This window comes from Leptodactylus fuscus, chromosome 1, assembly GCF_031893055.1.
Source record: "Leptodactylus fuscus isolate aLepFus1 chromosome 1, aLepFus1.hap2, whole genome shotgun sequence".
Classification (NCBI taxonomy): Eukaryota; Metazoa; Chordata; class Amphibia; order Anura; family Leptodactylidae; genus Leptodactylus; species Leptodactylus fuscus.
Window position 1 is genome coordinate 212,292,177 of NC_134265.1, and position 13,147 is coordinate 212,305,323.

Sequence of the window (13,147 nt, forward strand, 5' to 3'; positions counted from 1 at the left end):
AAGGTCAAATCCGTATTAGAGACTACATCTAGTTTGTAATGTCTAAAAAAGGTGTCAGGATTAGACCAGGTGACTGCCTTCAGATCTGTTCAACTGAAGCATGAGCTGACTCGGCCCAAGACGTGGCAATAGTATGAGTAGAATGGACCCTTAGACCCTCCGAGGTGGCCAAGTCCTTGGCTTTATAAGCAAAAGAAAAGGCCTGAATAATCCACCTTGCAATAGAGACCTTGCTGGATACAAAACCCTTATTCCTTCCCTAAAACTAAATGAGCAGGAGGTCTAACTTTCTGAAATCCACTGATCTATCTAAATAGGTGAGGAGACAGTGTCTGACATCTAAGTTGTGAAACTTAGCTTCCTTCTCAGATTTAGTATTCTGACAGAAAGATGGCAAGACAATCTCCTAAGAACAGTGGAATCTGGAAAATACTTTGGGAAGGAAGGAGGGTTGGTGTTTTAACAAAATCCTTCTAATATAGTGAGGTACGGAGGCTGACAAGAAAAAGCCTGCAATTCCCCCATTCTCCTAGCCGTGGTAATAGTGACCAAAAAGGCTAACTTAAAGGTTAACAAATTAATTGGAATCTCATTTAGAGGCTCAAAGGGACTGTTGGAGAGGGTCAAGAGGACCAAATTTAAATCCCAAAGGTGTACAATGGAATGCACCTGGGGTTTAATTATAAGGGACCATTTCACAAACCTTTTAATGATAGGGATATCAGCTAGCCTACAGTCTAAAAAGGCACTCAGAGCAGCAATCTGAACTTTAATTGTGCTTGGACTGAGCCTTTTATCTAACCCTCTCTGAAGGAACTCCAGAATTAAGTCCATAGACACCAGACTATCTGGAGTCCTTACAGACTGACAGTTTTTGAAAGACCTTGGACAAGTTTGGGGACCTTTTCCCCCCTGCATGTTTAAATAAGCGACCACTGTAGTAGACCACTGTAGATTCCCCTCAATTCTCCCTGAAGGGCCTGGATTGACTCCCATACAGCTGTGAGCTCCCTCACGTTGGAAGAACTGTTTCTTAGCCTGGAGTCCCAGATCCCCTGAACGGTGGAGGAGGATGTATGGCCTCCCCAACCCAGCAAACTTGGGTTGGTGGTAACTAGAGATGAATGAACGCCGTTCGATCAAATAGGTATTCGATTGAATATCAGGCCATTCGAGGTATTCGATTCCAATCGAATACCACGCAGTAAATGCAGTAAAATTCGTATCCCATCTATGCTGGCGCTTTTTGCACCAATAACTGTGCAGGGGAGGTGGGACAGGAACTACGACAACGTAGGCATTGAAAAAAAATTGAAAACACCCATTGGCTGCCGAAAGCATGTGACCTCGGATTTATAAGAATAGCGGCCGCCATCTTCGTTTCATTTGCGGTGAGAGATAGGGAGAGAGAGCTGCTGAGGACTACATAGGAATTAGCTTCTAGTAGGCAGGGAAAAACTGAAGAAAAATAAAAGCTCTTTTCAGAGCTATACTGCAGGGAGAAGAGTCGAGCTTTCTACGGGATGTCCCCCTGAAAACTAACAGGGATACAGAGCAATTAGGTCTGGCTATATATGCTCAACCCAGCTTTCCACTGTGTGTCCCCCCAAACACCTAACAGGGATAGAGAGCAATTCAGTCCGGCTATATACGCTCAACCCAGCTTTCCACTGTGTGTCCCCTCAAAAAACTAACAAGGATACAGAGCAATTAGGTCCGGCAATATACACTCAACCCAGCTTTCCACTGTGTGTCCCCTCAAAAAACTAACAAGGATACAGAACAATTAGGTCCGGCAATATACGCTCAACCCAGCTTTCCACTGTGTGTCCCCTCAAAAAACCAACAGGGATACAGAGCAATTCAGTTCGGCTATATACGCTCGACCCAGCTTGTTTTCACTGTTTTAATTCTGATAAAAATTTGAATAAAAAGTGATCAAAGCAATAATATTTCCCAAAAATGGTAGAACTAAAAAGTACACCCGGCCCCGCAAAAAAAGACGCCCTATGCATCCCCGTACACTGACATATAAAAAAGTTACGGCTGTCGGAATATGGCGACTTTTAGAAAAAATTTTTTTAACACAGTTTTGGATTTTTTTTAAGGGGTCAAAATGTAAATAAAACCATATAAATTTGGTATCCCTGGAACCGTACCGAAACACAGAATACAGGGGACATGTCATATTGGCTGTACAGTGAACGCCGTAAAACCAAAGCCCGTAAGAAAGTCGCAGAAATTTTTTCTTCAAATCCACCCCATTCTGAATTTTTTTCCTGCTTGCCAGTACATTATATAGAATAATTAATGGTGGCATCATGAAGAAAAATTTGTCCCGCAAAAATTAAGACCTCATATGGCTCTGGGAGCAGAGAAATAAAAAAGTTATGGGGTTTAGAAGGAGGGTAGTCAAAAATGAAAAATCAAAAAATGCCATCGGCGGGAAAGGGTTAAGGGCCAAAAACACTGCTGATGCAATGCTCTACTCACTCCAGTGGCCAAAAACACTGCTGGTGTAAGGCTCAAATAACCCCAAGGGCCAAAAACACTGTTGGTGCAAGGCTTAACTAACCTCAATGGCCAAAAACACTGCTGGTGCAAGGCTCAACTAAACTCAAGGGCCAAAAACACTGCTGTTGCAATGCTCTACTCACTCTAAGGGCCAAAAACACTGCTGGTGCAATGCTCTACTCACTCCAAGGGGCAAAAACACTGCTGGTGCAAGGCTCAACTAATCTCAAGGGCCAAAAACACTGCTGGTGCAAGGCTCAACTAACCGCAAGGGCCAAAAATACTGCTGTTGCAAGGCTCTACCCACTCTAAGGTCCAAAAACACTGCTGGTGCAATGCTCTACTCACTCCAAGGGCCAAAAACACTGCTGGTGCAAGGCTCTACTCACTCTAAGGGCCAAAAACACTGCTGGGGCAAGGCTCTACTCACTCCAAGAGCCAAAAACACTGATATCGCAAGGCTCAACTAACCTCAAGGGCCAAAAACACTGCTGGTACAAGGCTATACTCACTCTAAGGGCCAAAAACACTGCTGGTGAAAGGCTCAACTAATCTCAAGGGCCAAAAAACACTGCTAGTGCAAGGGTCTACTCACTCTAAGGGCCAGAAACACTGCTGGTGCAAGGCTCTACTCACCCCAAGGGCCAAATACACTGCTGGTGCAAGGCTCATCTAACCCCAAGAGCCAAAAACACTGCTGGTACAAGGCTATACTCACTCTAAGGGCCAAAAACACTGCTGGTGCAAGGCTCTACTTACTCCAAGGGCCAAAAACACTGCTGGTGCAAGGCTCAACTAACCTCAAGGGCCAAAAACACTGCTGGTGAAAGGCACTACTCACTCTAAGGGCCCTTATTAGCCCTTATTAGCCCTTATTAGCCAAATTCAATTAAACCGACTGATAAGAGCTCAGAAATCCTGGAGCTCTCACCTCCCCTATCTGTGTCATTTAAGTAGCATAGCTTCTCAAACAGCTCAGAGCTGCTCCCAGCCCCTCCCTCCCCTCCTGAGAGCAGGCAGCTACATCACTTGACAAATGAGCGGATAATCCCAAGGGCCATAGAAACGGAGTGTAAACAATGAAGTGAATAAATTAAGATTGCGGCCAAACAAAGCAGTTTTTTTTAAAGCAATGCATTTAGGAAAAGTCTTAAATCCACATAAACTAGATAGATAGGATCCTTGTGATGGGACAAACTCTTTAAGGGCCTCTAACTTAATTTGGAAGTGCTCACATTAAGGGCAAGAAAAGTGAATTTTGGTAGGTCTTACCACATCACACACACACACACACACACACACACACACACACACACACACACACACACACACTGAAAGTTAAGAGTGGGTATTGTTGGATTTCCCATTGCCTATTCCATCTGTGTTTGTCATGGGCAATTGTCAATTCCTCCCTGTAGCTGAGCTGAGTATACAGTGTCCGGTAAAACAGGGATGAAGCAGAAGAGTGGCAGGCTGTGGTAAATCACTCTGTGCTTCGCTGCTGTGAGGATGACGAGGCACTCGCCATATAATAAGCCATTGCTGAAATTCGTGAGTAGATAGATACTACTGTATATTGACTTGTCTATCTGAGATGTAGCAGAGCTGAGTATACGGTAAAACAGGGATGAAGCAGAAGAGTGGCAGGCTGTGGTAAATCCATGGGAATGAATGGACACAGCCAGCACGCAGGGGGTTAAGCGGCCAGACACCGGCAAAGTCTGCTTGCCGGCCGCTTCCATTCAGTCCTATGGGTGCGTGCTCTTCGAAACGGGAGTTTCGAATAGTACTTGCTCATCTGATACTATAGCTTTTCCCACAATGATTGGCCAGTAGCCAAGCATTGTGGGAAATAACCTCTGACCTCGATCCCGCCGGAAAAGATCCCGATCGCTCAACTCTAAAAGAGAGGCGTTGTACTGAAAATCTGTGTCTCTTTTGGGGGTTCAGGACATTATGCCATTAACTGTTCCAACAAGTTTCAAAGGTCTATAGCCTGCACCACTGCTGAGGCAGACGGCAATTTTGAACTTTCTGAATTGCCGGATTCAGTTATGCAGACTCATCTCATCTGTAACCCAAAACGAAAACAAGATGTATTCATCATCTTCTCAAAATCACGGCCGCAAAATAACGCGGCTTATACGATCCAGGCTCCCATTGAAATCAATGGGAGCTTTTACGGTGCACAAAGTCTCACATGCCGTATATGTGCCAGATCACGCGGCACGTTACTCCGTGTGAATGGACTCTTATTTTTTTATTCCGATACAGGTCATGGTTAGGAGACTAAAATTGCAGTGTCCTGCCATGTTAGATCTGGTGTAGGAAGAAATTTTATGGACTTACAATTTGTGCTTGATAATTACATTGCTTGTAGAACAAAATCTGTGACGATTGACATGGAAACTGTTGATGTTCACCTTTATCATCTGGACCTGTAACTCACAAGACAAATCAACTTGGAATCTGTATGGAACCTGATCATCATGAAACTGTTACTTTTCCTTCTAATTACTGTAAGGACAATTGTCATTTAAGATTGCAAACTGTATTGAGCTTCTATGTTTAAGCAAAATTTAAGTTTTTTTCCGCATGAAAAGGTTCATCATTATATCTGTTAAGAAGGGAAAACTCTCTATGTCAGTGTTGGGCTCTGAGAAAATAGAGTTGAAGTAGGAGTTTGGCCAAACAACTCCATAGGCTTGTGTGTATGTACTACTTAAAGGGGTTGGCCACTTTCAGACCAATATTGACAAACAAATGTACAATAAAAAGATATACAATTTTCCAATATACTTTCTGTATCAATTCCTCACAGTTTTCTAGATCTCGGCTTGCTGTCATTCATTCTGTTACTTCTAGAGGATAAAAGTCTGACCATGGTCATGTGATTTACGCTCCATGGTCATGTGATGAGCACACAGGTGCACAGCTGATTACCAGGCAGATGTCTGATTATTGTGCTGTGACTGTAACGATCGGCACCTGTGTACTCATCACATGACCATGGACCGTAAATCACATGACCATGGGCAGAGTTTTATCCTCTAGAAGTAACAGAATGAATGACAACAAGCAGAGATCTAGAAAACTGAGGAATTGATACAGAAAATATATTGGAAAATTGTATATCTTTTTATTGTACATTTGTTTGTCAATATTGGTCTGAAAGTGGCCAACCCCTTTAAGTCCTTTTGAGTGTCAAATACATTCAGTTAGTGAATTAATTATTTGTATGTAACCCCCAAATGTAAAGCACCATGGAATTAATGGTGCTATATAAATAAACAATAATACTACTACTACTACTACTACTACTACTACTACTACTACTACTACTACTAATAATAATAATAATAATAATAATAATAAATTACCATGGTAATGCAAATCTGTTTTCTGATTGTTACAATGTATTACTGCTAAGACACTAGTTTAAAAATGGATATATACAGTAGTTATCAAACCATAATACCTCTGATTAGAATAAAATATTGCAACGAAAGGGACAGGACAAAAATTCTTAAATGGAAAATGTATTCAATAAAGTTGCTGGAAATGTAACTGCGTTCTTTACAATAATAACATTTGCAGTAATATTGTGTTATATCAAAAAATAGTTTCTGTAATTGCTTTATTTTTATTTAATTTTCTAAATAGAACTTGAAGTCGCCAGACTAAGCACAGATGTGAATTTGGAAGATCTCCATTTCCCACAGAATATTGGATATGGCAGCTCTATTCAGCTTTCTTCGAATACACTGAGACAAAATGGACGCAATGGTAAATAACAATGATGAAAAAAAATGTTTTAAATAAAATAATGTTTGAGAAACTATATTTAGATATAAGTAACCACGGCAACATAAATAGAGTATATACAATAAATGGCCACTTTGTTAAAGAGCAATTTGTGTGGCACACACAAGTATCAGTGGACTCAGGTCCAAGAAAACATTCTATTAAACAACATTATTCCACCTCCACCAGAATGAAGTGTTGACACCTTGACAGGAAGGGTTGACTGATTGATTCATGCACCAAATTCTGACCCTCCTGTCAGCAAAAATCTTCATTTAACCTGGCATTGTTTTATCAGTGGTTAGTGATCCATTTTGTCTGCTCTTTTCCCACTGGAGTCTTTCCGTTTAGGTAGCTAGCATAAGGGTTAGCTCAGATATGTTAAAAGCGTGTGAGAAATTTTCTCCATAGTGCTGACTGACAAAAGCATCACAGCAGTGGCGTAACTACCGTAGAGGCAGCGGAGGCGGCTGCCACAGGGCCCGGGCCATTAGGGGGCCCGGTGACAGCTGCTACCGCTGTTTTTTTTTTTTTTTTTTAATAGGCCATTACGGGCTCTATCCACTTGCCAATCCTGGCAGGGCCTCTTCTATACAATTGCCGACGGCAGATCATCAGAAGATTAAACGTGCTGCAAGCTACTGGAAGGTCTACACTTGTGTATGGGGGAGTCTGACTGCCTCTTATACCAGGCAGAGGTTGCACAAGTACAAAATAACATCCACTTGCACACTTACATTCCATGGGGGGAGGGTGCTTAGTATTTTAAATACACAAACAAAAGGTTTTAGTAATACGCCACAGTCTGTAATTTAATTTAACAATTATAATGTTATTCTTCAATTTATAGGTGAAATAAGAGTTGCATTTGTCTTGTACAATAACCTGGGGCGCTACCTGTCTACGGAGAATGCCAGCATAAAATTGGGAGTTGAAGCTTTGACCACAAATCACACAGTTGTTGTCAATTCTCCTATCATTACTGCTGCAGTATATAAAGAATCATCAAGCAAGTTATATTTAACTGAACCAGTGATGTTTATTGTTAAACACATTAGGGTGAGTGTTTTTGTTTTTCTTGACGAAAAAATGTGCATGGAAATTAAAAAAAAAATAATAAGAATTAGAGGGATATTCAGTATATTCAATACAAGTGTATAGAGAGACATATCTAATTAACTAACCATTTAGGCCTTGTTCACATGGCGTGAAAGGAAGAAAAAATTCCTTTTAATATGCCCTTGTTATTTCACTTTTATGTTCATCTGACAGCTCAGGAATCTGAAAACACAGTGCTTATGGCCCTTAGTTTCCTCCACATAGTATATTGTTCCATAAGTGCCTACTCACAGTGTATACTTGATTCATAACTTATATTTATTAGTCCAGGTATAATTGTCCCTTATAAGTCATATCTGTTTAAGCATTTATGTACATTTTTTTTCTTATATGCTTTTAAAGGCCTTTGTTTGTTTTACTGTTCAGATGTTCAAACATGGCCAGTGGTTGTGTTCTGGGCATCCTCTTGTTGTCTATTTAAAGATGTATGTCTGTTGATTTAGTTGATGTCCTTTTTACACTTGATAAAGAGACTTGCATGCCTCGAAACACGTTGTGTGCCTGATATTATGTTATATCAATAAAGAACTCTTGTTCACTCAATTGGACAAGAGCTGATCACTTTGCCACTTCCCTACTGGATTTGGTTGGTCTTTTTCATCCATTCACAGTATAAGACTTCCTCACTGGCCCCTACACAGTATAATGCCGCATTATATCCCACACACAATATAATGCCCCCAGCATCCAAACAGTATAATGCCTTAAGTTCCAACACAATATAATGCCCCCAGTCCCTAGACAGTATTATGCCCTAACTCCCAATATAATGCCCCTGGCCCCAGCAGCTATACAGAGTCCTGCCTAGGGCCCATAGAGAAAGCGATGGGTATGATTCCTCCCACTACTCACTGCTCTTAGGTCCTCAGTCTCTCTCGCTGCTGTGGGTGCTGGCATTGAAGTGTTTTGTGCAAACTATGTCATAGCAATGTCGGCAGCAGAATATAGAGAAGGACTGAAGTCATCAGAGTGGTTAGTACCGACCACCATGCTCATTACTCACTCCCTGAAATGCTGGTAAGCAATGGATGCTTCCATTAGTAAGAGATTGAGTTCCTAGTGACAGATGGTAAAGGGACACTATAGACTGCCGCACACTCCTGTATTCATTTTGGAGTGTGATGAAAATATTTACAATTTACAATTTGTGATACAAATGTCATAGATTGCAGCTTATCCTATATCAATTAACAGTGCATAAAGAAAGATTTTGTGCAGTCTACTGTGCCATTTTATATTGCCCTGTTTGGAATCTCCTGATATTCGTTTCAAAAGTTGTCACATACTGTATGGAAATATTTCAAATAATGAATGTGTGCCCTTATGAATTACATGAATTTTTTGGTATGAAAATACAGTAAAAGCTATGTGACCATTATAATGATTAAATTACTCACATCACTTTTATTTGAACATTAATCCAGCCTTACACATAATCTCTAGCTTCAGGTGTAGCTGCAGCGAGAGGTTAAAATGGTAAGCAGAGTTGCACTATTTAGGATTAAGAGATAGACTAAAGGCTTATCATATCAGTAAGGTATTTCCTCATATGGCTTAATATGCTCTGTCCCCAAATTGTATTTAAAAAATAGCTGTAATTACATTTTAATGTTGTTACTTCTTTTTACAGGACTCTGAAGACTTTTTTAATCCTAATTGTACCTTTTGGAGCTATTCAAAAGTCAATTTATCTGGTCATTGGTCAACTCAAGGTTGCAGGCTAATAACAACCAACAAAACACACACAAAGTGTTCTTGTAATCATTTAACTAACTTTGCAGTGCTCATGGCTCATGTTACCATTAAGGTAAGTTCTAGCTTATCATAGTAACACAGCTGAAATGTCTTTTAAAAGGTTTCAAGGAAACCACACAATATTAGAAGAAACCATATATAAACACCTCTTACGTTTACCTAAGCAATAGTTTTCAATGATGTGGTTTTTCTCACTAAAGCCAGAAGGGTGGGGCGCGCACCTTTCAATTTTAATGACTTTTGGACCAATTCTTCATACTTTATTTTGCAAGCAAAGCAGTGGGAAGCACTACACCATTTCTTACTATCCAGTAGCGAAGGAAATGGTGTAACCAAGTGTAGACTTTCTCTAAAAGGGATGTAGGAGAGCTGCATGGTATGAATGACTTTTTTGATACCTAATTTGATGATATCATATCAGAGGAAAAATTTCTTTTCCAAGACCACACACGGCAAGTGGACTGGATCAACAAGTGATGCCAAAAATTGTGATATTTTTTACTTTCTAGAAAGTTATACATGTTATACAATTCTAACATGTACATATTATCAGCCACCACCACATATTGTTACATATGTAATTATATATATATATAGTGTCAGGGTCTGGGGTTGCTAGGTGGGGTGGCATAGACACAAAAGACCAGTTTCTTTTAGTCCAAAACAAAGGTAGAGTTTATTTTCACTCAAAATGGCAGTGCAGCAACAAAATACAAAAAAATAAATACCTGCTCGGCTAGGCTCTAACTAAACCTAGAATAGGTTACCTCACATAGGATAACAGAAATCAAAAGCCAGTAGAATCATTCAGGACACAGCTCCAAAAATATGACCTATCTATGTGGCTCTCCAGTCAAGCTCTGCCAAAGGTCTGCTGCTGGAGTTAACTTCTTAAACCTCCTTGACAAGACTCTCAACAGCTGAATCACTGCCGAAACATCCCCAAAGTGTGGACTGGAGGGGGGTGGAATGACAGGTCCCACTACCAACCTACCTGTCATTCAAAAAAATCCAGCCCAATAACCGGAACCCTGAAATAACACTCAGCAGACAATAGTTATCTGCTGAGAAACATTCTTTCTGGAGTTTTCTCATCTCACCCACCTTAGTAGTCTGGGTGAGATGTACCCCCCCCCCCCTCCATTACCTGACCAACCAAATCAAATCAAATAGGCTTTATTGGCACGTCCGAATGGATATTTGGCATTGCCAAAGCTAGTAAAGGGGGGAGTTGGGGTCGAGGGGGAGAGTATGGGGCGTGGAGTGGCTGATTTGGGGTATAACAGTCCATGGGTGGCTGATTTGGGGTATAACAGTCCATGGAGTCTCAACTTCCTCTTAGTTGGTGACCGCTATATGGGGAGGTGGGGTGGGGTGGGGCAGGTGGTTTGGGGTATAACAGTCCGTAGAGTTTCATCTTCCTCTTAGTTGGTGACCTCTATATGGGGAGGGCGGGTGGTTTGGGGCATAACAGTTTGTGGGGTCTCATCTTCCTCTTGTTTGGTGACAGCTGGACACATATTGGGCAGTGATCTCCACAGTGGCCTCTTCTTCTCCCAGTAGGATGTAGAGTTTCCTCTTCTCGTCTGCAAATATGAAGTCTGGGATGTGGACAGAGAGTCTTTGGTAGTAGACGGCCCTCACAGCTGAGTATTTGGTGCAGTGTAGCAGGAAGTGGGTCTCGTCTTCTAGGGCCCCCTGGTCACAGTGCTGGCACAGTCTATTCTCCCGTGGCTTGTACGTCTGCCTGTGTCGCCCCGTCTCCATCTCCAGGTTGTGGGCGCTCAGTCTGTACTGGCTCAGGATCTGTCTGTGTTTGCCATCGGCTTACAATATATATATATATATGTGTGTGTGTGTGTGTGTGTGCATATATACTGTATGTGACTTGACAACTTTATTATCTGTTTTTATACTGCAAAACAAAGTATTTGCATGAAGGTTTAAATGGTTTGTCCAGGAATTAAACAAACTCCGAAGGAGCCTTTGGTAGGAGTAAGGGTCCATTCACATGTCACATTTTTTGGAGCATTATTTGACGCGTTTTATATGCGGCGCTATTTTGCGGCCGCAAAATAGCGCCGCGTATACGATCCCAGCTCCCATTGAAATCAATGGGAGCGTATATGGCCCGCAAAAGCTCCCGCGGCATAGACGTGCCAGATTACGAGCCAAAAGACATCGTGTGAATGCACCCTAACAGTGTTTTTTGTTTCTTACCTCTCCTGGTCCGCCAATCATTATACTCGGGGGGTCCGAAAAGACCCCCGAGTATAATGATAGCAGCGGTAGCGGCTGTCACCGGGCCCCTAATGTCCCGGGCCCTGTGGCAGCTGCCTCTGCTTCTATGGCGGTAGTTACGCCACTGGTGGCATCCCTAAGGCAGCATAGTTTTGTGCTGAATTCAGCAGTCATTTATGTATATTTGCGTTAAACTCTATACTGTATAGCCACTGCTTCCAGAGATAAGTTCAATGATCTATAAAATAAACAGGTAAGAAGAGACATGTAAATCAATAAATTAAAGGAAATCTATCATTGGGGATTTAATTTTTTAAGTAAACACATGTTGGAATAGCCTTTAGAAAGGCCATTCTAGTCCTACCTCTCTTTCTCCTGCTCACAGTGAACAGGATGATGAGAAGAGCTAATCTCCATTAAAGGGGCTCTATCATTGGGAAAAGTCATTTTTAATTAATCACACCTTTGCATAGCCTTTAGAAAGTCTATTCCACACCTACCTTTAGTATGTAAATTGTCTCAGTGGTTTGTGAATAAGTCAGTTTTTATTCATATGCTAATTAGCTTCCAGCCAGCACAGGAAGTTCCCAGCAGCACTCACCTCTGCTATTATCTCCTATGTGTGTGTACAAACAGGAAGCTGAGTCATCAGCAGCAGCAGCTGCTGCATCCTGTGCTGTATACACCCATAGGAAGAAATAGCAAAGAGTCTAATTAGTATATGAATAAAAACGGACTTATTCTAAAACCACTGAGGCAATTTATATACTAAAGGTAGATGTTTCTAAAGGCTATGCAAGGATGTGATTAGTTAAAAATGACTTTTCCCAATGATAGAGCCCCTTTAAGAGGGCGTGAATCAACGGCCCAGGAGGCAGCAACAACTGTATGATGCTGTTGTGGTCCCTGAGCTTACATGTTTGCAGAAGAGAAAGAGACGTAAGTCTAAGAATAGCCTTTTTAAAGGTTATTCCAACATGTGTTCACTTAAAAAATGAAATCCGCAATGATAGATTTTAAAGTAGTTATTCTTACATTGATGGCCATTCAACCAGACACCATGGCTCTCTGTATTGTTTGCATACTGAGAGCCATGCTGCTCATTCAGCATACAAACTGTGCTGCCCCATTAATTTCAGTACCAACACTTTTTGCTACAGTTTGTATGGTGCATGAGCGGTGTGGCTCGTGGTATGTGTACTGGTTACCAGTGATCTGCGTGGGTTCCAGTTGTTGGAAATCCGCATATCTAATATTTGATGGTCTATCCTAAGAATAGGCCATCAATGTTAGAAACCAAAAAACCCATTTAAGGGCAGGAGGAGTTTGTACATAGTACATATCATTGGACTGTGTGTCTGTAGCAACACTATGCTGCCCTCAAAATGGGACTTTAATCATTTTTTTGACAGATTTCACACCCAAAAACGGAAACAAGGGTACAACTATTTTACTGAAAATGATGGTCCTGCCTAAGATATTATACCTATTTCAAACCCTCCCTATCCCTCTTCCCCTAGCTTTCTTCTCCCTACGCTGACTATTTTCAAAGTATGTCTGGCATAACTCGTGCCCTAGAGTGGTGTTATACACTCTTACCACACCTAGGAAGTTGAGTGGTATGGGATTACCAGATATCAAAATATATCAGATATCAAAATATATAGGACCTTTGGCTGTTTTCAAAGGGAGAATCCGAAGCTGCATGTGTGCA

General features: G+C 41.3%; 1 protein-coding gene across 1 annotated transcript in view; it reads left to right on the top strand.

Annotated features, from left to right (window-relative positions):
- ADGRL3 (adhesion G protein-coupled receptor L3) overlaps positions 1–13,147 on the top strand; it is an 877,296-nt gene that overhangs the window by 518,392 nt on the left and 345,757 nt on the right. The window contains exons 14-16 of the mRNA XM_075282777.1: positions 6,178–6,300; positions 7,169–7,377; positions 9,068–9,244. Of these exons, the coding sequence (XP_075138878.1) occupies positions 6,178–6,300; positions 7,169–7,377; positions 9,068–9,244 (509 nt within the window). The remainder of the gene's footprint in view (positions 1–6,177; positions 6,301–7,168; positions 7,378–9,067; positions 9,245–13,147) is intronic.